Source organism: Leopardus geoffroyi, chromosome A1 (assembly GCF_018350155.1).
Source record: "Leopardus geoffroyi isolate Oge1 chromosome A1, O.geoffroyi_Oge1_pat1.0, whole genome shotgun sequence".
In the NCBI taxonomy this organism is placed as follows: Eukaryota; Metazoa; Chordata; class Mammalia; order Carnivora; family Felidae; genus Leopardus; species Leopardus geoffroyi.
The window spans coordinates 82,457,680-82,483,708 of record NC_059326.1 but is presented as its reverse complement, the minus strand read 5'-3'; the positions used below and the strand labels follow the sequence as shown (position 1 = coordinate 82,483,708).

General features: G+C 59.0%; 2 protein-coding genes and 1 long non-coding RNA gene across 6 annotated transcripts in view; 1 reads left to right on the top strand and 2 right to left on the bottom strand.

Moving 5' to 3' along the window:
- Positions 1-9,923, top strand: part of GAS6 (growth arrest specific 6) — a 33,351-nt gene extending 23,428 nt beyond the window's left edge. For 3 of the 4 annotated variants that reach the window (XM_045482708.1, XM_045482723.1, XM_045482718.1), the window contains 7 exons: positions 181-299; positions 498-687; positions 2,377-2,541; positions 3,705-3,873; positions 6,463-6,635; positions 8,198-8,426; positions 9,458-9,923. In XM_045482708.1, coding sequence (XP_045338664.1) covers positions 181-299; positions 498-687; positions 2,377-2,541; positions 3,705-3,873; positions 6,463-6,635; positions 8,198-8,426; positions 9,458-9,612 — 1,200 coding nt within the window. In that variant the 3' untranslated portion in view covers positions 9,613-9,923. Of the gene's footprint in view, positions 1-180; positions 688-2,376; positions 2,542-3,704; positions 3,874-6,462; positions 6,636-8,197; positions 8,427-9,457 lie in introns of all 4 variants that reach the window. The other variant, XM_045482698.1, reaches the window with a different exon arrangement.
- Positions 5,082-6,499, bottom strand: LOC123600623. The gene is made up of 2 exons (XR_006713708.1): positions 6,413-6,499; positions 5,082-6,229 (listed from the first exon to the last, which is right to left on the bottom strand). It is a non-coding gene; the product is annotated as an uncharacterized LOC123600623 (long non-coding RNA).
- A 6,364-nt stretch (positions 9,924-16,287) lies between the features above and the next one.
- The window catches only part of TMEM255B (transmembrane protein 255B), a 40,109-nt gene continuing 30,367 nt past the window's right edge, over positions 16,288-26,029 (bottom strand). The window contains exons 6-9 of the mRNA XM_045482683.1: positions 25,706-25,791; positions 24,424-24,583; positions 21,654-21,797; positions 16,288-17,302 (exon numbers count right to left, since the gene is read on the bottom strand). Coding sequence (XP_045338639.1) covers positions 17,168-17,302; positions 21,654-21,797; positions 24,424-24,583; positions 25,706-25,791 — 525 coding nt within the window. The 3' untranslated portion in view covers positions 16,288-17,167. The remainder of the gene's footprint in view (positions 17,303-21,653; positions 21,798-24,423; positions 24,584-25,705; positions 25,792-26,029) is intronic.

The window sequence follows — 26,029 nt, the reverse complement described above, 5'->3', positions numbered from 1 at the left end:
GTGCGCCCACACCCGCTCATCCCACTCCAACATTTGAGGGGCCCATCTGCCTCCTGCTTATGCACCTGGGTGGCAGAATGGCTGAGGGGGGCTCGACCTGCGACCCTGACAAGCCCTGTGTGGCCGGGAGGGGTGGAACCAGGTGGGCCCCACCTGACACTCCTCGCCCCCGTTCCACAGGACATTTTGCCCTGCGTGCCTTTCAATGTGGCCAAAAGCGTGAAGTCCTTGTACCTGGGCCGCATGTTCAGCGGGACCCCCGTGATCAGACTGCGCTTCAAAAGGCTGCAGCCCACCAGGTGGGAGGCAGCACGCAGCCCCCCGCGGTCCTGGCACATCCACGGCAGCCCGCTGCCAAGTCCAGGCTTTGGGTCAGCATGGACACCCACCACTGCTTCTGGCACTGGGGAAGGAGTCCCGGGGTGCCTGCCCGCCCGTGTCGGTCTGGGTCCTATGGGGCATGTGTGTCACCTGATAATTCTCATGCTGGCCCTCAGGCTGCTCGCTGAATTCGACTTCAGGACCTTTGACCCCGAAGGGGTCCTGTTCTTTGCTGGAGGTCATCAAGACAGCGCCTGGATCGTGCTGGGCCTGCGGGCTGGCCGGCTGGAACTGCAGCTCCGCTACGGTGGTGTCGGCCGAGTCACCAGCAGCGGGCCTGTCATCAACCATGGCACATGGCAGACGGTGAGCGTGGCCACCCCCGCCCCTGGCCCAGGTGGCGTAGGGACTCCTGGGGAGGGCCTGGGGTTTGCTCGTGCCCCCAGCCCAGCCGGCGTATGGGACTCCTGGGGAACGGCCTGGCCGGCATAGGGACTCCTGGGGAGGACCTGGGGTTTGCTCGTGCGCTTAGGCACCCGACAGTTGGTGAACACTACACATAGTGGCATGGGCCCCGGCCCCTGGGAAGTTCACACTCGATGGGCCATTCCTCCTGGGACACCTGGCTGTGTCCCTGAGACCATTCTGTCCATTACAGCAGCTCCTGGTGGGGCCAGGGGCTGCCGGTCACCCTGCAGTGCACAGGACACCCCACCTCAGAAAACTGTCCAGCTCAGGATGTCCGTGGTGCTGAAGCTGGGGGTCCAGGGCCGAAATCTAGGCACGGCTCCTGCCCAAGTGTCCGCAGCATCCCGGGACCTGTGCCCTTCCCGCCCAGACCCAGGCACACTCACATATGGGTGCCTCCCTCTGGAGAGTGCCCTGAGCACCCAGAGCCCCAGAGGCAGGTGTCCCACCACTGCCCTGCCTGCACCCCCCTGCACAGCAGCCTGACACACAGGACCCTTCCTGAAGTTTGGAGGGCCCTGGTTGGAAGTGGGCTCTTAGTAAGCACCTGGGAGAGAAGAGCATCCTTTTGCCCTTTAAAAGCTATGTTAAAATAGGACTTTCTGAATAAAAACACTGGGGACATCTGCTAAGGCGTCCACCCTGTTAAGTAAGGCCACCTTCCTTCTTTCCCAAGCTCTCAGCACAAGGGTCTCCGGAGCTACGGGAGGGGTGCCGACAGCAAAGCCCAGATAAGACCGTGGAGCCAGAGGGACGCGGCCTCCTTCAGGGCCCAGGGAGGCACGTGCTCCAAACAGGCAGCCTGGCCCCTGTGGTCGTGGGGCATGTGGGGTCCAGGGGGGTGGGCGGCACCCAGGTGAGAAAGCTGGGGCACGCAGGGCCTGTGATGGGTGACTGGCACAGCTGCCCCTGCCCGGTGCATGAACTGGCCGCTCAGGGTGGGGTCAGTGGGGTCGGCTCATTGGCAGCCCCTGCAGCCGCCCCTCCTGACCTGCTTTTGCCCCTGCAGCCCCCTCACGGACACCGTGTCCTCCTGACCACACTCTGACCCAAGTACCGACAAGTTTCCCGTTTTAACCAAAAAGGAAACTGATGGACCTCTGGAGGGTTAGGAGAACACAGAGTGTAGAGAGAGGTTTCTACATTCTCCTGCTTGGAAAGGAGGAAAGATGCAAACTTCTGGAGTCCGTGTGAATTCACGCACAGCATCCGGTCCGTGCCAGACACTTAGTTACCTGCTGGGAGTTAGAAACGTGCCCCCTGCCTTTGATGGGGCCCCTGCGGGTGGGAGAAGTGAGGCACCAAAACAGTGATGTCAGGCGGGGTTCCTGCTCCCAGGAGGCAGCTCCCGGCAGGGCTTATAGAGGCGCCAGGATGGGGCAAGGGACGCAGCTCGAGGGGCTTCACTTGGAGGAGGAGGAGCGAAGGGAGAAGCCAGTGCTGGGGGCCTTTTGGGAACGGGAGCCTCACCCCGGCTGGAGGGAGGTTGTGTTGGCACACGGGGACAGGGAGGTGTGCGGGTGAACCCCGGGGCCGGGGGTCCCGGGTGAAGGTGCAACCCGCCTCTCCGGCCCTGGTTTCCTTCAGATCTCTGTGGAGGAGCTGGACCGGAATCTGGTCATCAAGGTGAACAAGGATGCCGTGATGAAGATCGCGGTGGCCGGGGACCTGTTTCAGCTGGACAGAGGACTGTATCATCTGAACCTGACCGTGGGAGGCATTCCCTTCAAGGAGAAGGACCTGGTCCAGCCAGTAAGTACCATCATCAGCCTGGAGTCGGAGTGCAGGACCCATCAGGACAGGCGAGCCTACGAACTGCTGTGTTTAGTGCTTCCCAGGCTTAGGTGGTGGCTTCCCAGAAGTCAGCAAGCATGCGTGCACCGCCTCTCCCTGTGAGAGTAGCTTTAATTTTCATCTAAAGTGATGATAAAAATGCCTATTTCGCATGAAAAATGAGACACAATGAAATTATTTTTGAGCAAAAAGAACGCTCAAGGGGCGCCTTGGGTGCCTCAGTTGGTTAAGCATCTGACTTTGGCTCAGATCTCATGGTTCGTGGGTTCGAGCCCCGCGTTGGGCTCTGTGCTGACAGCTCGGAGCCTGGAGCCTGCTTCCGATTCTGTGTCTCCCTTTCTCTGCCCCTCCCCTGCTAGTGCGCTCTCTCTCTCAAAAATGAACATTAAAAAAAAACTTTTTTCTAATTAAAAAACACAGTCAACTTTTTTGACAATTTCCCCAAGAACATTTGGGTTGTTAGTCCTGCTGGGACTTCCACCCAAGTGGAAGAGGTCAGTACTAGTCCACCTCGAAGCTCTGCCCGACCTCACCCTTCCTGCACCACAGCCCACACCCTGGTCGGTAGATATCTCCCTGTCACCCAGCACGTGGACATCAGTGGCCGGAATCCCGGTAGGAGGTGCCAGTCTGCATTCCAGGGGGTCCTACAGTTGCTTACGCCTCCTCATTTTGCAGATACAGGCAGGGGTGACCCGATTTGCTCCAAAGCGTGTAGCACATGCCTGGTGCACTGGAATTGGCACTCCCAGCCCCTGGACTCAGTTCCATAGGTACCAGGTACCACTGCTCACATCACCTCGTCCCATGTCCTCCCGGGGGTGGCCAGTGTTCTGCTCTGGGAGTGAGCGTGCGACCACAGAAGGTGGGCGTCCGTGCACGACGCACAGCAGGAGGACCCGCCGCGAGTGCTGGGCCTCCTGCAAGGAGTCATCGTGTCCAGTGTGGAGCCCTTTAGGGAAATAAGTCATCTTTACAAGTAGGAATTGTTCATCTTTTGGCAGATTTCCACATGCCTGAGCCCAGAGGGCATCCCACGCTCTGACCACGTGGCCCCTCGTCATGGTATCTGGGAGTCTCTGTGGTCCCAGGAAGCCACGTGGATTTCTCTGTCTTCCCAGATAAACCCCCGTCTAGATGGCTGTATGAGGAGCTGGAACTGGCTGAGTGGCGAGGACACCACCATCCAAGAAACGGTGAAAGCAAACTCCAAGATGCAGTGTTTCTCCGTGACGGAGAGAGGGTCCTTCTACCCCGGGACCGGCTTTGCCTTCTACAGCCTCGATTACAGTAAGTGTGGGCTCCTGGGCTGGAGCTGGGCCTCCAGGCAACAGGCAGTGAGAAACACACGAGGTAGGAAGCCACCTCGCAGGTGGCTGCTCCCACTCTGGGTCTCATGTCAGCCAGTGAGGAGGACAGGACAGATGGGAGAAGACTGTGGCTGTGCTGGTACCGGGGCGGGCAGGAGGACATGAAGGATCTGAGAGGATGCCTACAGATGGTTCTTGGACGAGATGAGTGAAGGTGTGTCCACGCCGGCTGTGGGGAACATGGCTGACTCTGAAGTCAGAGCATCCTGAGGAGGGATGAGGGGCAGCACCCCAGTCACAGGGACCATCCAGGGACCCCGAGGGGCAGCACCCTGGAGTCACAGGGGCCGTCTCCGGGCCCCTGGAGAGCTCTAGTGTTAAAGGAGAGAAGAGCGGCACAGCCACCTTGGAGGGCCACAACACAACGAACAACCCGCTCATGCTGACAGAGGAACAGTCTCAGAAACAGACTTTACCTGGGACTGAAGTTCTAAATCATGTGCGTCCTCGATCGCCAGCTGGTGGGAAAAGAGCTCAGGGTGCCGGCATGAACAGCGTGGGTCAGTGGTGACCGCTGAGTAGTTCTGTTTGACCCTGGGACCAAGGGATTTTCCCTCCTCTCTCTTACTTAGGTTTAAAATTAACCTTGTTTCCTGAGCACATGCGACCTGGAGCCCTAAATTATTGTCACTGTGCCCAGAGAATCAGGAGAGCCAGGTCCCAGGCCCAGGAAAATGCACATGCACGTGACTGTGTGGACCCTGTTGGCGGGTTCACGGGCCCAGGTGCCCCCCCCCCCCGCCCACCCCACGTCCACAGCCTGTGTGTCTGGTGGCCTCACAGGTGCCTCCCTGCTCCCAGCCATCACTGCGGTCCAGGCGGGCCCCCCCCCCCCCCCCGCAGTGCACCCTGGCTCCTTCCTGGGGTCTGGCTCTGTCCTCCCTGTCTCCACGGGCCACCTGCAGACCCTCTCTCCCCAGATGGCGAGCTGGTTATGTTAGGCTCCCGTCTGCCACCCCACCACAGACCACATGACCCCTCCCACTGGGAGGCCACGGGGGCCCACTCCTCTACCCTCAGTGAGGCAGGCTGTCCTCTCAGGACCTTGGGTCACCCCCCACCTGTATCTTTGCTTTCATTGTCGAAAGTACTAGGTGTTTCTGAGGAAAGAACCAGCCGGTAACAACATACACGTTATTCCTTTGGTCTCATTGTTAAACAGGAAGATGTAGAACATCATCATAATGTTCAGGGTAAAATCTGGTATCACAAAACATTTCATTACTTTTCTTCTGAGTATCACAGACGTTTTCTGTTGTAACACAGACCTGTGCATACCACGGTCTGTGCACTGTCCACACGGACTGGTTTGGGGCAGTCAGTTCTATGACAGCAAAGGCCAGATGGCACTTAGAACTCGATGCGTCTCTCATAACCTCAGACAGTCACATCTTAGAACAGAGAAGCCTCCCTGAGAGTCACAGACTCTGCACCAAGCAGCAGTTCAGGGGGAGACCCTCTTCCCCAAGGCTTCTCAGCACAGCCGTGGCTCCGGTGCCTTGGAAGATTCCACCCCCACAGTGCACCGGTCCCGTCACGGGGAAAACTCAGGGCCAGGAAACACTCCTCTCTTCCATCAAGAATAAAGGTGAAACTTGGCCACAGAGAAGATCACTGGTTTTTGTTTTTGTTTTTTGGCTGCTTTTTCCAGTTCTGCGCCCATTGGATTCAGTGAATGATTATCAGGAACAGACTGTAACAAGCCCCACTTAGGGTTGGGGGACGCACAGATGATTTGCAGTGCTTGTAGTCCAGTGGAAGCAGCCAGGAGCCCAGGTCATGGTTCACTGTGGTGCCAGCCGGCCTGTGGCCAGGGTGCCCGAGCTCCGACGGATATGGCCCCTGCTGCGGCACCAGAGGCCCGAACGGGCTCCTTCGTCAGGACTTGGAAGATCTTCTGAGACAAAGGCGCTTACAACCACAGAGCAAAGGGGCTTCTGGTCGTCAGATGATTCAAGTGTAGGGAGGAAATGTGGTGTCATATTTGTCCTCACACAACCACAGTCCAGCCCTTTCTACCAAAATATGTCTTCTAGAACTGTCCATGCAGGACACGTGGGGACATTCGACACGCCTTGGCTCAGGCCCCCGTGCATCGTTTCTGCACCACACACTTAGCACACGTAGGCCGTGTATACATAAGGCACCTAAGTGAGGAGCCACTCGGCTGAGGCGGTAGAATGGCAGCAATGCTTCACCTCACGTGAAACCGTGTGGTCTGTGGGGATGCAGCTAGGTGCAGCGTCTTCCAGGCGCCTCCGACCTTGTCAAACTGCCTGAGGGACACAGGCGGGGCGCGGTGGGGTTGCGGGCGATGCTCTGGCCCGTCCTGGGGGGGAAAGCGAGCAGGGAGGGGCAGGAGCCGCTCCTCAGGGGCCCAGAGCCCGGGTCAGGAGCCCCCCACGGGGACGGCCCTCTCGCGGTCACCCCGCCTACCCTCCGCGGCCACCCCCACTCACCGCGTCCTGCCCCACCCGGATCGCCTTCTGATGTGCTGCCCTCACCGCAGCTCGGACGTCCGCGGCCGTCGGCACCGAGGCAGCCTGGGAAATAGAGGTCGTGGCTTGGATCCGCCCCGCCACTGACACAGGGGTGCTGCTCGCGCTGGTGGGCGGCGACCGCGTGGTCGCCCTCTCCGTGGCCCTGGTTGACTACCACTCCACCAAGAAGCTCAAGAAGCAGGTACCACTCGCTACTGCCCAGGCCTCCCCTCCTGGGCGGGTCCCCCGCTCCTGCCTCGGGAAGCCCTGCCCCGGCGTCACGCAGCCCTCACGAGTCCAACGGCCACACGGCCGGGGACGCTGTTGACCCGAGGTCACCCGACACAATCTGTGGTCAGAGCCGTGTGGGCCGCGGCCTGGGAGCACTTGTGTGGTGGGGCCACTTCCCACCAGACACTCGGCCAACTTGGCCGTTTAGGACGCTGTGCATCAGTCACTCACACTTGTGACCACTTCACTAACAAACTCAGGCTTCCAGTTTCCCTTGCCAGCTCAGATGTGCAGGCCCAGCCCAAAACTCTGGGGGATGCAGGCCAAGCCCCGGGTTCAGCCAACCCTTCACACCCAGCCACGCTGACTCTTGCCATGTGGGACCCACTGTTTCCTAGGGAACAGCGAGGAGGCTGTGGAAGGAGCTTTTATGCTCTTGCCTCTATCCAAAGCATGAGGACCTGGCTGACCAGGAGGGTGCATGCGCACCAAGCCAGCCTGCCTCCCCAGATGGCCCAGCCCTAGGCTCCCAGGACCGGGCAGTAGCCGGGCCACATCCAGACCCACCACCACTGAACACCAGTCCACACACCAGACCTCCTTCCCCAGCCTGCCTGCAAACAGCTTGGCACTCCCACACAATAGTGCTCACTGTCTGGGGTGCAGAATGAGAGACACCAGGCCAAACTCTGCTGTCACAGCATATTTCTGTTCCCTGCTTTCGGAGCGTGTCTGTTGCAAGTGTGTTTCTGTTCCCTGCTGTCAGAGCATGTTTCTCTTCCCCGCTTTCGGAGTGTGTCTGTTCCGAATGTGTTTCTGTTCCCTGCTGTTAGAGCGTGTTTCTGTTCCCTGCTTTCGGAGCATGTTTCTGTTCCCTGATTTTGGAACATGGCTGTTCCAAGTGTGTTTCTGTTCCCTGCTGTCAGAGTGTGTTTCTGTTCCACGTTACCAGAGTGTGTGTTTCTGTTCCCTGCTTTCGGAGCATGTCTGTTCCGGGTGTGTTTCTGTTCCCTGCTTTCAGAGCGTGTTTCTGTTCCTTGCTTTTGGAGCATGTCCGTTCCAAGTGTGTTTCTGTTCCCCGTTACCGGAGTGTGTGTTTCTGTTCCCTGCTGTGGGAGCGTGTTTCTGTTCCCGGCTGTTGGAGGCTGTTCTGTCTGGTGAGAGCATCCCCATATGCATAGGGCCAGCTGCCTTCTGGGATGCTTGCACTTACTGCCCCGCACCTGCCACCACTGCGTTGTGGCCTATGGGGCAGTTTCACGTCGAGGAAGTGGCCACGTCCCACTTCCGGATCATGGCCCCACTGGGGCCGATCATGGCCCCACTTGGATGACTGGAGGGTGTGGCGCCGCCCCCCCCCCCGCCCCCATCTTACACACACACTTGGAAACTGAGTCCCGCACCAGTGGGCCGCAGAGTGCAGGCTGCAGGGACACCTCCTCCCCACCCCCCCACCCCCCCCCTGGCCCCAGGGCTCAAGTGATGGGAGACGGGGCAGGAGGCCGGCCTGCTCAGGTGCATGTCTCCCCACAGCTGGTTGTCCTGGCTGTGGAGGGAGTCACCCTGGCCCTGATGGAGATCAAGGTCTGTGACGGCCAGGAGCACCGAGTGGCCGTCTCTGTGCAGAAGGGTGAGGTCACCCTGGAGGTGGACGGCACCAGGGGCCAGAGCGAAGTGAGCGCCGCGGGGCTGCAGGAGAGCCTGGCCGTGCTCGAGAGGCACCTACAGGGCTCTGTGCTCACCTTTGTTGGTGGACTTCCAGGTAGGGCTCCTGGGGCTGCACACCTGGGAAGGGGCACTGGAGGGGGGGGAAGGGGTGCTCTGGGAGGGAGGGGTGCTGGGGGGAGGGGCACTTGGGGAAGGAGGGGTGCTCGGTGGGGAGGGGGAGGAACACCAGCTGTCTGACCGTCCTCAACGTGCTGGCTCTAGACTGGGCCAGGGCATTTCTGTCCAGAAAGAACTTGTGTTTTAGAGGAAGAGAAAAATGCAGGTGCACCTCTTGACGGGCGTTGTGATGGCTCTGTGTTTATCAGCACCAGCTGGGCAGTTCAGGGGTTGAGTCCGAGACCATGCTTAGTGGGGACGGGTGTCAGCCTGAACATGCTGCACCTGTGTCCTCCAAGAGCGCCCACCTGAGCATGCGTCAGACAGAGGCTCTGGCCAAGGCCCTTACCAACCCGCCTCCTTGTCCTAACATGCAGCTTCTGGGGACAGAGTCCTCTGTGCCCCAGGAAGTGCTGGCATACGGCCACCTCCTGCAGACTGGGGACCCGTTCCTGACCAGGCAGAACGTGACTGCCCGTGGCCATGAGCCAAGTGATCGGGGCAAAGTGGTAGAAAGGTGGTTGAAAGGCTGACGTGTGCCCCCGCACAGCCCAGTGCAGGTTCTCCTTTGTGCAGAATGCACGATTCCTGCCTTGGCTGCCAAACACACACTCCATTTAGTTTTAACAAACAAGCTCTTGAAGACGATGGACTGGGAACCCCGCAGCCTGAGTGACTCATTTGGGCCAAGAAGGAGATAACACTGATTTACTGATGAGACTGTTCGTGTGCACTTCCTGGGGACCTGGCCGGGTGTTCAGTGGTGCCTGTGGGCATTGGCCGAGCTGGTGCTGTTCTGGACAGAAAGGAATCCGTGCCCTTGAGGACAAAAGGCCAGGACGGAGAGGGGCCCAGGGGTGCCTGGGAGCAGCAGCGAGGCGGGGGACGTGATGGGTGGGCCGCCCAGGCTCCAGATGGACGGGTGGCTCGCCTGCTAAGATGCTGTTTGTTCTTTCCCCACTGGCCCAGACGTGCCTGTGACCTCAGCGCCAGTCACGGCCTTCTACCGCGGCTGCATGACCCTGGAGGTCAACCAGCAGACGCTGGACCTGGACGAGGCCGCCTACAAGCACAGTGACATCACATCACACTCCTGCCCCCCCGTCGAGCAAGCCAGCCCCTAGAGCAGCAGGAAGAGAAGGCCGCGGTGACCCCACCCACCTGCCCGCGTGAGCCTCTCCGGACCCCGCACCCCTGCAGGCCGCTTTCTCCGAGACTGTTCTTTGCCTTGTAACATACGTGTAAATAGTTGAGGGGACTAGTATTAGTGACCCGAAGCTGCAGCCCCAACCCCCAAAGCCTCCTAGCGGGAGGCCGGAGGCAGGAGGCTGGCGCTCACCGGAGCAGACCCAGGAAAATAATTCTGTTATTTTTATTACCAAATGCTTCTTTCTGGCCTGAAAACATGGAAAAATAAAACATCTACAGAACCGTTTCTAACTGTGCTGCCAGCTCCAGTCTTTGCCCATTAGTGCCTGGCAGCCAGCATCAGCGGCACAGGGTCCCGAGTGCCAGCCTCTGCCCCAGGTGCCCTCTCCACCACCCCTCAACCGCCCCTGGCTCTGGGAGCTGCCACCTTGCTCTCTGTGCCATGGACGCAACCCAGGCAGAGGCAGGGGGCCCTGGCCACTCCTCCAGCATCAAGGCCGGCCAGCACCTGCTGCTTTTCCCCCAGACAAACCCATTCACCTCTGAGCCTCCCTCTTTCTCTGTATGTAAAGGGAATCCCTGTTTTCTCTATTCTCGGAGGTCCCTGCTCTGCGGTGGGGCTGCTGGAATCGGCACCAGGAGATGGAGTGGAGGCGATGACCCCTAGCCCACTGAGCCCAGGAAGACCCCCCCTGGAAAACACACTTGGGGCCCCAGAGCTGTCAGCACGCACCAAGGTCACCGAGGCCTGGTGGGGGGTGGGGGTGCGGAGAGCAGCGCCAAGGTTAGGGCTACAGCATGTCTGTCTGCCCAACGCCATGGTCATCGGAGGGCGCCCGCCCCGTGGCCTGTGGCCATGTGGTGTTCATGCAGAATGTGCCAGGGACGTTTTCAGTGTCCACTGGGCGTCGTGCTCAATGACAGTCTCCTCAAGACTGAGATTTTTTTTCTTCAAACACCAAACACCAGAGAATGTTCTGGGCTGCGGGGCAGGTTCTGGGTTTCCTTTTACATGTTGCCCTGCAGATGGCGGCTGAGGGTCCCCCAGCCTGTCATTCCCCGGGACAGAGTGATCCCTGAAAGCTCTATCAGCCGAGCACCGAACGGTCTCTTGTGTCGAATGAGTCTAAGTCACCACCTGACCCAGAGAGAAGCAAGAGAAGCCAGAGCAAGCAGGGCTCAGTGATCCTCACACGAGAGGCAAAGTGAGCCGTGCACCACTGGAAGCAGAGAGGCCTCTTTCCAGATTTCTAGAAAACGTTATGGCCTCGAGCACTGTGCCGGGAGTCCCTGCTGGACCGGCAAGCCGGGTGACCCCCCACTGCACCTTGGTGAGGGCGGGGGGAGTATCCCTGTGCACCCACAGCTGGCCTGCCCTTGGAGGGCTCTCCAGGACTCAGTGAGGGAGCTGATGGCCATCACAGATACCTGCCCGCAGGGACCCCTCCCCTGACCAAGCTCACCTTGGAGGTAATTGCAGAAGGCCGCAGGTCCAGGGCAAGGACGCAGCAAGGCCCACAGGCTCTGGCAGGCAGGCCTGGCCACGTAGGGTGGCCACTAGTCCCAGCACATTCACTGTGTCCCTGGGACCCCCCGGCCCAACCACCACTGCCCTCCCGGCTGTGTCCTTTCTGTTGTTTTCCTGAGTGGCAGCATCAGGGCACAAGTTCTGTTGACTCAGGACTTGAAAAAACTAGTCTGAGACTCTTCAGTTAGGTTTCCACACGGGAAACAAGGGATGCGGGGGAACCGTGACCTTGAAGGCCACGTGTCCACGGGCTGCTCTGTGGTCTGTGACCAGGGTGGACAGGCATGCCAGCTTGCACCATATGGGGACCCCAAGTCCATTCGCGGGCTTTGGAACGGGCAGGTGGTCGGGTGGGGCTGAGCTGGTCAGGCCAGGACTTGGAGACACCGTCCATCTGGGGGGTGAGAGTTCAGTTCCTGGGGGTTTGGCATTGACCAGGACAACCAAGGCTTGGACGCTGCCTGCTCAACAGGCAGGAAGGCCCCCACCACCACCACCCCTGCAAGCCAGACAACCCCAGCACCAGCGACTCTCAGTGTGGAAAACGAGTTCTGCCTGTCACCCCCAGGAGAGCCCCATACTGCCCACCAGCTGGTCTCATGAGGCCCCGGGAGCCCAAAGCAGCTTTGGGGCCGGATCGGCTTGTCACTGCACCGTTCCCCTGGTGCTGTCTGGCTTCCCTCACCGTGGAGGCAGCTCTGGAATGTTCCTGTGGAATGCTTCCCGAGCCAGCCCCAATCTCTTGAGAAGACCAGGGCAGCCAGAGCTGAGAGCACACACACAACAGAGGCCATGGCTCAGGGGGATTCTGACCACCACGGAGTCCTCTTCTGTCCAGGGAGACATGGGCACAAATGTGTTTCCTGAGACTACACCAGCAGAACCCCTGCTGCCGAGAACAAGCCCATAGGTAGCAGCATGGAGCTGAGGGCAGGGTGCATTCCCCAGCTGTGCCGGCAGACTGGTGTCCTCACCTCTGCCCAGTCCAGGCGGGCCAGCTGCTGAGGGGTCTGCAGCATACAGAGCTCCATCCTTCTGACTGTGCGCCACCGACACGAGGCTGGGGGGACCCTGACTGTGGGCCGCAGACACGGGGCTGGGGGGATCCCGACTGTGGGCCACGGACGCGGGGCTGGGGGGATCCCGACTGTGGGCCGCGGACGCGGGGCTGGGGGGACCCCGACTGTGGGCCGCGGACGTGGGGCTGGGGGGACCCCGACAGTGGGCCGCGGACGCGGGGCTGGGGGGACCCCGACAGTGGGCCGCGGACGCGGGGCTGGGGGGGGGGCCCGACTGTGGGCCATGGACGTGGGGCTGGATGAGCCTGAATCTGCCTCATGGAGGAGGATAGGACACACTTGATTTTGCACCATGGAGATAGAGTGAGGAATGGATTATGCTGTCTACACATTTATGGTCTAAGGTGCTTTTTTGCTTTTAATGAGAAGAGCCACAATAATTTTGTTTTTTGTTCTGTGTGTTTAGGATACTATTGATTGGGAATTTTATTTACGAGCAGGGCTATTCTGGGTCATTTAGTGGCATCCCTGCCGTCTGGGAGCTGGCTGCACCCCCCGGCCTGGCCACAGCACTCATGACCATCAAAACCCTCTCAGACACTGCCACATGTCCCCCAGGTGCAAAATCATCCCTGTTGAAACCACTGCATTAAAGATAAAGGAAATTTTTACCTCCATCTCACATAACACAAGGTAGAGAATATATTTAAATCTAAAAGTAATTTATAAAGCACTTAGAAGTGTGAAACTACAGCCTGTGGGCCCAGTGTGGTCCGCCCCTCTCTCTCTGTTAATAAAGCTCACTGGAACACAGTCACATGTCTACACCTGCTTTTGCTCCCCAATGGCACTGCCGAGTGGTTGCCACACACCTCCTGGCCCCCTAAACCAGCAATGTTTACTCTGTGGCCGTTTACACAGACTAGTCTGAGCCTTGTGACAGAAGAGTATTACCATGACCTGAAGTAGAGAATTATTTCTTAAATAAAACACAAAATGCTCCAATAACAGGAAAAGATGTAAAACTTCAGCTACACTAAAAATCAAGAACTTGAAGAAGCAAGTTAGAAGGCCAAGGCTATCTGACTTCAAAACCTGTGCAAAGCTGCAGCGGTCAGTACAGGCTGGGTCTGCTGAAAGAACAGACAGGTCAGCGGAGCGAACAGAGAGCCCATGGACAGACCCACATCAGCACAGTCACTGGTCTTTGACAAAGGAGCAAAGGAACCCATATAGACATATAGACAGTCCCCTCCACAAATGGCACGGGAGCATCTGGACGTCCACGTGCCGAGAAATGAATCCAGACACAGACCCTACACCTACACAACTCAGAGTGGATCACATACCTACACGGAAAAGACAAAAGTATAGCGCCCAGATGGGGGCACAGGAGACAGCCTGGGTGGCCTGGGCACGGCGATGACTTTGTAGACACAGCACCAAAGGCACCATCCGTGAAAGACAATGGACAAGCTGGGCCCCAACAGAGCAAAGACTTCTGAAGAAGACAGCATCAGAAGAAGGAGGAGACAAGCATAGTTGGGAAGAAGGTATTTGCAAAAGAAACATCTGGTAGGGGACTGAGATCCAGAATATACAAAGAACTCTCAAAACTCAACAATAAAACAACTCGTTAAAAAATGGGTCAAAGACCCTAACAGACACCCCAAAAGGCACGCAGCTGACAGCTGAGCACACGAGAAGCGTTCCTCGCCATCCGGGGACAGGGACAGCACACGGACATGACCAGGAGACCCTGCCGCACACCCACGAGGACCCTGCTGCACACACAGCGCCCTGAGGAGCCCTGCTCTGTGTTGCTGGGAGTGCGGAACGGTGTGGCTGCCTCGCCAGACTGTCCAGGGGCTTCTCACAAAGCCAAACACGCTCTTAGCACCCAGTCCAGCAGTCACGCTCCTTGGCATTGACCCAAAGGAGTTGGAAACATGTCCACACAAAATCCCGCACTGGGGCAGAGGAGGGAGCGACTGGGCTCTGGGGCGCCTGAACTCCTGGCCCGTCTCATTATCCCTTCTGTGTCAGCAGCACCGCCTTATACGTTTGTTTTAAGCATTCTTTCGTGTATATTAAATTCCATAATTCAATGGCTTTAGGTAGGACACGGGAAGAGGACACACCTGCACATGTAACGTGGGCACCTGGGAAGCCACGACTTGAACGAGGCCTCTGCTCCTAGACCTTTTCCTCTTTCTGTAGGGCAGATGGCAGCTCGGCCGAGCATTTCCCCTGCAGCTCGGAGGGCATCTGCTCAGCCAAGAGTCGTTCTTCACGGTAATGAGAGTTTTATTCTTGTGAACCAGGCACGTGCCACACTCCTGGCTCTGCTCCACGTGCTTCGCGTGGGTTGATACCGTACTTTTCTGCCCGCTTTTCACTGAAATACAAGTCACATGCCATAATACTCCCCCTTCAACAACGTACATGTCAGTGGGTTTTATACATTAACAAGACTATGCAACCATCACTACCATCTGGTTCCAGAACGTTTCCATCACACCAACAGGGAGCCCTGTACCCAGCCTCCAGCTGGGGTCTGCTGAGTGCCAACAGCAGTCAGTGTTCGAGAAAGTGTGGTAGCTCAGTAGAGGGAGGGGCTGAGGGAGAGGCCCCAGCAACACCCACCCCATCAGAGCTGCCAGGCCAGGTCCCACGAAGCATCTAGGCTCAGGCAGAGACTGGCCAGGGTCTGTCCACGTAAAGGGAAAGACTTTGGCAGAGGTAGGTTCTCTCTCAGAACGCACTGCAGGCCAGGCACCAGCAGGCATGTGCAGGGTTGAGGAGGTGTCCTGGGGACTGGCGGAGGGGGGGGGTGTCAGGTGGGGACACATTCAGCGTGCAGGGGTGAGGCGCTGTCCTGGGGACTGAGGGGCAGCCTGAAGCCACCACCAGGCTGGGAGTTGAATTGTTCACATTCTTTGTGGCCAGGGCCCAGGATGAAGACATTCCTGTGGGCAAGAGCCAGACCGCTGGCCCCGGAGTTGATAGATTTTATCAGTTTAGGGCTCACAGGGCAGATAGAAGCTGTTTGGGTGACGCTGGCATCAACAATATTGGGAACCAGTGACACAGCCACATGGCTCTAACCGGGTCGAGCGCAGAGGTCACACGCTGTCCCTGTGTCTCATGGCGCCTGGACGCCGTCTGGAGCTGGCGGCCGGCTCCAGTCGACACCAGCCTGCGGCCACGTGGGCCTCCCAGTGGCTCTGCGGCCTCCAAGCAGGGCAGGTCCTGATGAGGCAGGAGCCCCAGGCCCAGGGAGGCGCACATGAGCCCGCAGGCCCAGCGGGTGCTGGGGGGGAGGGGGGCAGGGCTGGGGGCCAGCCTCTCTTCCCCGTGCAGGCACCCACACGGCAGAGAATTCACCAAGTGGGTCCAACCCCTCAGACTGCCAAGGCCCCCCGACTTGGCCAGACCGTGCTGGCTCCTAAACTCCAGGCAGATGAGGGGGGCCCCAGATGCAGCAGCTGCAGACAGAGGCCTGGGGTTCAGGCCTTGGTGCCCAGGCCCCCGCTCTGTGTCCGTTCCTCAGATCCCCCAGCGCAGGCTGCCTGCGGGCCAGGACACGGCCCTGTTTCCTGCCTGCCACTAATAAGTGGGACTTCCTTTGAAGGACAAAGCTGTTGTTTCCGGGGTGCAAACCCCGAGGGTGGGCACCGCCTCCCCCCTCAAGGAGGAAGTCTGCGCAGGGCTGTGCCGGGCCACCACCCGGTCAGGGTGCAGGAGCCTCACTTCACAGTAGCCAAAGGCGGCTCCGAGCAAACTGCCGTTCTAACCAAGCCAACCAGCCAGCTCCGTGGCCTGGCCCACCGTGTCACCCGCACGCCACACAGGTGGCACCTTCCGCAGAGAAAGCTTTCCGTGTCCTCAGACAGCAGGATGAGGCGTTTCTGCACCAGGCTGAGGATAAGGTCTGTTCGAATTGCGTTCTCAGCCAGCAGGGGGGGCCGGAGACCGCGGCTCCTTACCAGCCTCTCCTTTTTTCCTTTCTTCCCTCCCCCTCGCCCTCCCTCTCCTGTCGCCCCTCCCACACACCCCCCTCCCACTGACTTATCTCTTTTCCCCAGTGACCCAGGACTGTACTTTAGGACTCGGGCCTGTCACTCAACCAGGATTTGGTCATTTCCCAGGGGTGTGCCCACCGGCTGCACCAGGTGCCTCGGTCACTAGTGCTGGTCCGTAAGTCAGAGCTCACTCCAGGCTCTGTGGAAGGGCCTCAGGAGCTGCGCACCTCAGGGGTCATGCGGAACACAGAGGCTGGAGTTAGAGGCATCTGCCCTGCAGGCAAGGGGGACCCCACATGCGGCAGCCGGAAGTCCGGATGCCTTGAGTAGGAAACAGGTGGCCTGGGATAGCAAGCCTTTCTGCAGGTGGGACGGCGGGTTTGGACACGGAGCGTGCACAGACCTCAGCGAACACGCACTTTACAAGCAGTGCTGGAATTTGAGCCAAAGCATCTTTTTATCCCCAGCAAGTAAATGCCGAGAGAACACAGCTCTGAGGATGGAGACCATGCACTTCTTGAGGACACCATATAAACATGTGAACATACAACACATGTCCTTGAAACATGATCCTCACACAGGGTATGCTGAGCCGTATTCCCTTTGCAAAATAACTAACTCATTAAGAGGACAGTGAGGAAGCAGCTTTTTAGCGAGCGATGACAGAGGACCAGAGCAAGGGGGCTCCAGGTGGACACGCTGGATCTGTCTAGTGTCCAACTTACACTCTGGGCTGGGTGGCCGAGCAGAGGTGCAGCCTGGGGGGTCTCAGTCACCTGGGGTTCCGTCCCCACCACCGGTCCTGGCCTCTCTGCCCATGGATTCGCCCAGGAGGGGAGAGAGGGTGTGGACTTCTGGAACATTCCCCTGACGTCTCTAGGAGGTTGGCCACAGAAGCAGGGTTTGTAGCGGCTGCTTTTTTAACCAAAAACCTATTTTTCAATCTACCCCCTGTGTGTCAGGGAGTGTAGGGGGGAGGCTTCTCTCCTGGAAGGAAGTGGGCTGGAGCACAGAGAGGGGGGTCGTTGGGAGGCTGCAAATCCTCAGACAGAGGAGGGTCCCTGGGAGTCGAGGCTGGGAGATGGCCACAGCGCTGTAACAGAACAGAAAGGCGTCCTCAGTCGGCGGAGGGGCCAGCCCCACACACAGTCTACACAGAGCCTTCCTGGGGCCTGGGCTCCTTCCACACCCAGGGCCATCTGCCTTACACAGGCCCCCTGATCGGACCACAGGGGCCTCCTGGGCACACACTCTGCGCCTGCAGCCGCCTACAGGGGTGCCCATCTCCCGAATTCCTAGCTCCTGGCCACGCAACGTCCAAGGAAGATGCTGCCTAGGGCATCTGGGGAGGGGGGCGGGGGGGGGCAGCGCTCTGGGCTCCCCAGCACTTCGTATTTGAAGGAAAAAATAAGACATCAACATTTTCATCATAGCCCAATGGTTAATTTCAGGTGTCCACTTGGTCAGGCCTTCGTGCGCAGATGCTCAAACACCAGTCTGGATGTTGTTACGAAGGTATTTCCAGATGTGATTGACATTTACATCAGTCCAATCGGTTGAAGGCTGAATTTCCCTCATAAGAGGGAAAGACTGAATTCCCTGGGAAGAGGGGCTCTGCCTCCAGACTGACCAGACGTGCAAGATCTGTTTTCCCCTGGTCTGCAGCCTACATCTGTCCTGGCCTGGACGTTCAAGGCTCTCTCTGCCTGTGTCTGTCTCTCAGTCTCTGTCTGTCTCTGTCTCTCTGCCTCTTTCTGTGTATCAATATCTGTATCATCTGTATATGCACATAATCCTATCCGTTCTGTTTCCCTGAGGAACCCCTACTAACACACAGACTCAAGTAAAAGTGATTCTGAGAACAAAAATGTTGGGTATGGCACATATTTTAAATCAATAAAATTTCCAGTCTTTCTCCACCTACCAACAAAGCTCTTAAATTTTCCCCCTTGAATTCTAATGGTTAGAAATGCCTTCTTAAGGGGCACCTGGGGGCGTGCTCAGGAGGTTAAGTGTCCGACTCTCGGTTTCAGCTCAAGTCATTATCTCACAGTTTGTGAGTTCCAGCCCGGCACTGGGCTCCATGTGACAGAGTGGAGCCTGCTTGAGATTCGCTCTCTTTCCCTCTCTATCTGCCCCTCTCACTTTCTCTCTCTTTCTCAAAATAAATTAATAAACCTTAAAAACAAAAGAAAAGGAGTGTCTACTTAAAACCAGTATGTAAATAAATAAAGCTAGAAGTCCCCTCTATGAAATACCCAGGGTGTGTAAGAGCCCTGATCTCCTGGCCCTGCTGTGGCCCCTCTACTCCCCACCCACCAGTGCCAGGGGCTCTTGAGAGGCCAGCCTCCTGGACTGTGGCTCCCCTTCCCCAGGGGCCCTGGGATCTCAGGCTTCTGGAAGAAGAATGCCTTCACAGGCCATAGCTGAACCCAGGAATACCACCCTGCTCAGAGTCGACAGCATGGGCTTCAGAATCCAATGGTCAGGGACCTGCCCACCTCTGTTTCTCCCTTCTGACTGTGGGGGGACAAAGCAAACTTCTAGAGAACATTCCCTGTGTTCTGCCGGTAGCTCCCAGTCTCTCCCATGCCTATATCCACTTGCCCTCCACTGGAAATGAGCAGCTCAGAGACCACAAAGTAAATCACCACAAGCCACAAACTAACCCATCACAGGCCACAGACTAAACCACCATAGACTACAGAATAAACCACCACAGAGCACAGACAAAACCATCACAGACCACAGACTAAAACACCATAGACCACAGACTAAACCACCACAGACCATGGAATAAACCACCACAGAGCACAGACAAAACCACCACAGACTAAACCATCATGAACCACAGACTAAACCACCTTAGACCATGGAATAAACCACCACAGGCCACAGACTAAACCATCATGAACCACAGACTAAACCACCACAGACCATGGAATAAACCACCACAGAGGACAGAATAAAGCACCAGAGACCACAAAAAAACCACCACAGGCCACAGACTAAACCACCATGAACCACAGACTAAAGCACCACAGACCATAGAGAAAACCACCACCAACAGAGTAAACACAGACCACAGACTAAATCACCATGAACCACAGACTAAACCACTACAGATCACCAAGGAAATTGCTATGAGCCCTGAGGAAGACCACTGGCAGACAGGCCCCACTGGGACAGCTCTGTCCACACAGGCAGCCCCATCAGGGAAGCAGATAAGCCATCCTGCTTGTCCTGGCCAGGCAACCTGGGGAGCAGGGAGGTGGGGTCCCTTTAAGGTCTTCCTTTTGACGAATGGCTCCAAACAGCCCTGACTACCGCTGCTCCTGACCACTGTCTGCTCCCTGCTACTGCGTGGGGTGTACTTTGCTGCCAATGACAGCACTTGGAGCACCCTGTTTCCCTCTCCATTGGTCACGGAGACCGCTTTGGCTCTGCTTCTCTCCCCGGGGACACCTGGAGGCCCCCTGACCGGTCATCTCCCCAGATCTCGGCGTGGACACGTATGTAATTACGCCCCCGTGCACGCTGCAGATGGAGGCTGGAGAGGCAGGGGGGGACCCAGGCCCCCCGGGGCAAAGAGAGAGCATCTGTGTTCGCGACAAGCCAGAGGCCCTGAAGGTGACTGGGGGTGGAATGTGGCACAGGAATAAAGCCGACACGTGGAAGGCCACTGCCACACCTGGAAGGCCACTGCCACACGTGGAAGGCCCCCGCCATGCCCAGCTCACACAAGGAGCACGTCTGCTGAGAAGACGCACCGTAACCTGTAAGAGCAGGACACCCGCCCCGGGGCCTGAGGTCAGGACACGGACTCTGCAAGGGCCCCCCGCAGCTGCCTGCCCCAAAGACCGGCAGGCCCCCAGGGCAAGTCAGGTCTGGCATTTGGGGTGCGCCCGGGGCCAAGCTTGTGGGAGACGTCGGACGCGGGCCAGGGCCCTGGCAGGACTGCCTCCCACCTTACAGCACGCACCACAGCTCAGGGCCACGCCTCCCCTCCCTGGAGCGGATGAGCCACACCTGGGCCAGTCCTGCCTACACTCGGGTGGGTGACACGGCACTGTGGTTGGTCACCAAAGGGGGCCCAGCGCCCACGGGTCCAGTCTCCCTACAGCTGTGGGTCTCACGCTCTGGGTTTGGCAGACTAAGGGGATGGGGAGGCAGAGCAGAGCCTTCAGGACACAGGCCACGGCCAAGGCCACGTGGTCCTCACCATGGTGGGGACCAGAGGGGATACCCAAGGGCAGATGTGGGCGATGCTCCTGGGAAGATAATGCTGCCACACATGGCCACCTGGGCATCTGGGAAGGAGGTGTCCGGTGCCTCAGGGCGGTGCCTGTCCTTGGGGGTGAGCGCTATAGGGTTGTGGGCAAACACTGTCGTTTCCTGAGCCCTGATCTCATCCCTCCCCGTGTCACAGATGTGGAGAAGACGCTCTGGACCCCTCGAGGAGGGCCTCACATGGACGCAGCAGCGAGCACCCTAGTGTCCCCATAGGACCAGGCCTGGCGTCACTCAGGACCCGGCCGATGATTCCTGGGAGGGAGGGGGTGCCACATGGCTTGTCCCTGCAGAGACCAGAGGGGGCTGGGCTTTGGGGGTACTGCTGGGTCGGGTCCCCTTCGGGATTCGAAGGCTACACACACCCACTCCCAGAGAGCACAGCCACCAGCCTCATGGTCAAGGCACGTGGAACAGGGGCCCGCCCTGTTGGACCAGGAGGCCCGAACACCACTCAGCTTGCCCCCAGACAGCCCTTCCTCTGCGTGATGCATCCCACGTCCTGGGCTCCAGAGAGCCCCCCGCACCCACGCCCAGCTGCTCATGCTGGCAGACTGGTGAGGCCTCTGTGCCCCAGGGTGGCCAGCTGGCAGGCACGTGGGCTCCCCAACAAAACCAAGACTGGAGCCCCAGGGGAGCACCCATCTGGGGACAAGGGCTCGCCCCACCACACAGCCCCAAGGCCCGCGTGTCCTGCTGGGTTTGCCCTATGAGGTGGCCACTTCTGGGGGTGAGGTGTGGCTGGGGGCAAGGCTCACGGCTCCCCCTAAATAAGTACTCACAGGCCTCCGCGGCTGGCTAGGACACGGTGGGAACTTCTGCAGGACCCGGGCCTGGCTCAGAAAAGGCTCACAGCCCAGGCAACACCAAAGTCTGGGTCACCAGGGCCACAAGGACAAAGGAGCTCAAAACGTCAGGAAGGGTGGGGACAGTTGGAGTTGTCCACCATGCCCCCCTCACATCGTTCCCAGCCCTCTCGCCAGTCCAGGCTGGCTTTGCCACCCCGTTACTAAACTGGGGGCAGGGAAGGCTGTGGGCCCCCATCTTCCCTCAACCTGAGCCTCCATTCATGTCTCATCTGACCACGGCTGTCCTGGATGACCACTGCCCACAATGTGAGCACACGGGCTTCCTCCAGGAGATACTGAGCCTACCTGCAGAGGCAGAGGGTAGGATGAGCAGGTGGGGAGGGGTGCGGATGGCGGGCAGAAGCCCGTGTAGGCCAGGACCTGCTGGGCAGGGTTGCAGAGGATCTGGGGTGCAGCGGAGAGGCTGTAGGCCAGCTGGGACAGAGGGACCTGCCGAAAGAATGGAGAGAACGGACACGTGTCAGCGGCCCTCTGGAAGGCGGGCGTCCCTGGCTTCAAGCCTGCAGAGCCCCATCCACATACCATCCCCATCTGACACCTGCAAGTGAGAGACCATGCCCTCAGATCAAAACTAAACACCTAAAAGTATGGCTTATTATTCCTTTCTATTTGTCCCAGGGACCCACCAAGATGCCAGATGAGGCCAGGATCTCTTTGGTTTCTATTTGAAAAGGCAAGGAAAATGCTGGCTTCTCCTCTCCAGAGACCTCGTGTCCCAGGAGTCTCCGCCCAGCTGCAGCGGCAGGAGGGCTGACCCCCACATGTGCTCCCCAGGCAGCACAGCACAGGGTTAGACCGCATGGTCGTGGGGATTTCCAGAGATGTGCAAATAACACCAGAGCGTCCCAGCCCCTCAGGGCCCTGCTCTTGTTAGCTCACCCAGATGTTTCCAACTCTCCAGAGGAAAACAGGACTTGGGCCATCCACCACCTGTGGCCCCAAGGGGGGGCCGTAGGACAGACCCCTCCCCAGAGGGAGGCTCGAGGGCTCCCGGACCTGAGGTGCATCCCTCCCACCAGGACAGACCTGGATTCCCATCTGACACCACGGGCAGGCCCCATGCTTCAGGAAGGGGCCTCGGGAGCCGACAGTGTATCTGGAAACTCACCACCCCCACTGATGGGGAGCGGAGGTAGGTCCTGAGCAGTGGGAGTGCAGGGCACGAGCAGAGGGGAGGGAGCAGTGGAAGCAGAGAGGGCACCCAGGTCTGCCCGCACCTGCAGGCCCCTGGAGGTGGAGCTCCAAGGTCTGGCACCTGCCACCTCCCGGCCCCGCCCGCCCAGGCTGCCTCTGCACACTCTGAGGGGCGAATAAGGGTGCAGAAGGAAGACGGAACACTCAGGGCTAGGTTCACGGGCCTTACCGCTCTGCTGCCACGTCCATGAACAAACCCTACTGCGTGCCTACTGTGTGTGCCGGGTTGAGCTAAGGGCTGTCGGGGCAGACAGGAGCTGTGCATGCCGAGGGGCACGCAGAGCATCACAGGACCCAGGCCTGGTGTTTGGAGGGGAGGGGGGGGGCAGCGCAGAGCATCACGGGATGGAGACTTGGTGTGCTGGGGGCAGAGGGTGTGCGCAGAGCATCCTGGGACCAAGGTCTGGTGTGCAGGGGTGGGGGGACATCCGGTAGGAGGAACAACTGCCCCTGGTGGCCTGGGGGCTTGGGCCCACAGGGCTGGTCACAGGGTAAGGGGTGCAGATGATGCCGTGGGCTGGAGAGGGGCTCGCTGGACCTTACTCTGTGCTTGTGCCATTTCGGGGTTCGGGAGGGTGGGCAGGTTGGGGTCGGCATGGGCAGCCCTCTGCAGGGGACGCTGGGGGCCCAGCCTGGCCTTGCTCTCTCTCCTGTGCCTGCCGGTCTGGCCCCGGCGGGTCCACCCTCTTGCCCGGGCCGGCCGTGTGTGAGGACTTGCCGCCTGGGCTGCTCATGAAGCTCCTGCATTCCTCAAGATGATTTCTAAGCTATAAAATCCACTAGACGTATAAGACTACTCAGTAGGTGTAAACCTCTAAGGAATCACCTCCCCTCTTTCATTCAATGCCCCAGAGCTGTGGGTGCGCACGAGAGAACTGTCCGGAGTGTAGACACAGCTCTGTGGCCCATTGTGACTGGTGGCCCTTCCGAGGCATCATTTTATTCTCGACAAAACACTCCAGCAGCTTTATTGTAGACTCTGATGAACTCCAGTCCCTTCCATAAAACCCACGGGGCTGACGTCCCTCCTGGGGCGGCCCATCAACCTTCACCAGGTTTGCGGGAATGACAAAGGTCTAAGCGGACACACCCCGCCTCCCGTCTACGATCTAGCCCTCTTTAGCCAGAAACCGGCAAGACTGAACACTTTGAACCGGCTACACTGGGATGCAGTGGGCTTCCACAGAAACATCCATGACCCTGTGCAGACCACTTCCTGCCAGCATGGAAGGCACGGAACACTTTCCCAACTCAAATGGGTGTTGGGTGCTCTCTGGAGTCCGTGACCTGAGGTGGGGGCGACCCCATGGCATGCCTCCACAACCAAGGACGACCCGCCCCAGGAGGGGCCAGCTGAGCAGCGCAGGAATTCTAGTTTGGAACAAGCAGTCTCAGGGAGAAGAGGGGACAAGGGTCCTGCACTGCCCAGCCCCACGTGTAAGCTGCTTCCTGCGGGGAGGCTACCCACCCCTGCCAGAGCGCCCAGCCCTAAAGCTCTCCCATCACACTTCCCCATCCCTGCCTGGAGCACCCGGCCCTACAGCTCCTGGACGGCACGCCCCCACCCCCACCCCCGCCCCCGCCCCCGCCCGCCCTAGTGCCCAGCCCTACAGCTGTCCAATGGCATGTCCCCACACACCCTAGAGGCTGCCTAGATGGCAGCACATGTCCTAGAGTAGCTGCTTCTGGACGCGACCAGTGAAGGCTTGCTGTCGCCCTAACAGACAGTTGGCAGTTTCCATGAGCCTCCGTTTCCTCCTTTGTTAGTGATGATAAGGAGGCCCGCCTTGCCCACCTCAGAGGACACAGGCCTCAGAGCCCCGACCTGTCCGTAGGGCCAGCACCAGGGGGCCCTACTCACCATGTCCTTGAAGGCCCCCAGGACAGCTGCCGTGAGGATGCCCAGGAACACACCCAGGACGTTCAGCACCGCTGAGGCCCAGAGTAGCCGGTACAGGTGAAGCACGTCCTGACAGCTGCTCACGCCCACGAACTCGTAGTAGGTGGGAGAAGGTTCAGCGCTGCAGGTGGAGGGGAACAGGTCACAGCCAGTGCCACAGCCTGCGAGTTGCTCCCGGACAGGCTGTAGTCTTTGGCCGTAAAGGCCCCGCGGGCTCTGTTGGTGCTGCGGGGGACAGGTTGGGGGACACCGCCTCTCATGAACCAGCCCAGCTGCACCCTGAGTTCATGGCAAGAAGGCTGTTCCCCAGGGCATCTGGACATCCCTCCAGGGAAAGAGCCCAGGCCTCCCAAGAGCAGGCCTGGCCTTCAAAAGAGCAGGAAGGCCCCCAAAGAGCAGGAAGGACCACCCAAGTCCACTCCCCAAACACAAGCGCAGGCAGAAGGGCACCCTCGGAGCGAGCAGGCCTGACACGGAGCTCTCTGTACCCGGCTGCCTTGGCAGGGAGCACAGGAAGGTGAGCCCACAGGGGATTCATCCTGGCCCTCCCCACACGGGACTGTGGCCATCTGTGCGTAGCTGGACCACAGTGCTGTGGCCGAGGGCCTGCAGCCGGGCCCTCAGGACTGCGTGGAGACGGTGACCCACACACATGCTGCTTTAGCTGCTCTTGCTTAGAAATGGGAGGGAACCATCTTTGGGGGAAGGAGGTTGTAGCTTAAAGCCCCGGAGTTTTCAGCAATTCAAGAGAGGCATCCCCAAGGAGCAGACGTGAAAGCCTGCTGGTTTTAATGTAGGTGTTCAAGCTATTAACACAAAACCGGTGCCCAGGGCCTTAGTAGGAAGCCTGACCCTTAAGGATGGACACCAGCGGCTCCGTGTGAGCGAGCCTGAGCGCCAAGAACCCAGGGCCTGTCCTGAGGAGGTTCTCACAGTCCACATCACAGAAGAGTGTCCTCCGCTGCCTGCAGATGAAGAGAAGGGGGACCTTCTGCAGCCCACCCTGGCTGCCTGCCCCAGCCAAGCAGGGAGGAAGCACTGAGGAACTTGGGCGTCCAGAAGCACAGGCTCGAGGAAGAGCTGCAACCATGGGGCAGGAGGCCGTGTCCCTCCCTGTCCCTCCCCCCCCCCCCCACGCAGCTTCAGTTTCCCATCTGTGAGATGAGAACCCCTCCCTCACACAGGCGTGGGGCAGGGGCCAAGAGAGGGACTGCTTGCCGCCCAGTTGGGCCCCGGCCCTCACCTCTGACAATTGTAGAGGTCACAGCAGTAACAGGTGCTGCTTTTCACCTTCAGCAGGCACTGGCTGTTAAAGGAGTGACAGGTGACCTGCCAGCAGAGAGATCTTGTCAGGTGTCTGCCCTTCCTTGACCTGGAGTGGGCAGGGCTGCCTCCCCGGGGGCCAGGGCCCGGCCACTGCGCCTGGGTCAGTCAGGAGCTCCTCCTCCCGAGCCAGATTTCCTGACCCTCCACATGCTTGCAGGTGGCAGGACCTTCCCCTGCTGGAGGGTCAGAGGACCAGGCTTGGCCACCAGAGAGTCCAGGCAGCCAACGTCTGGTGGACAAG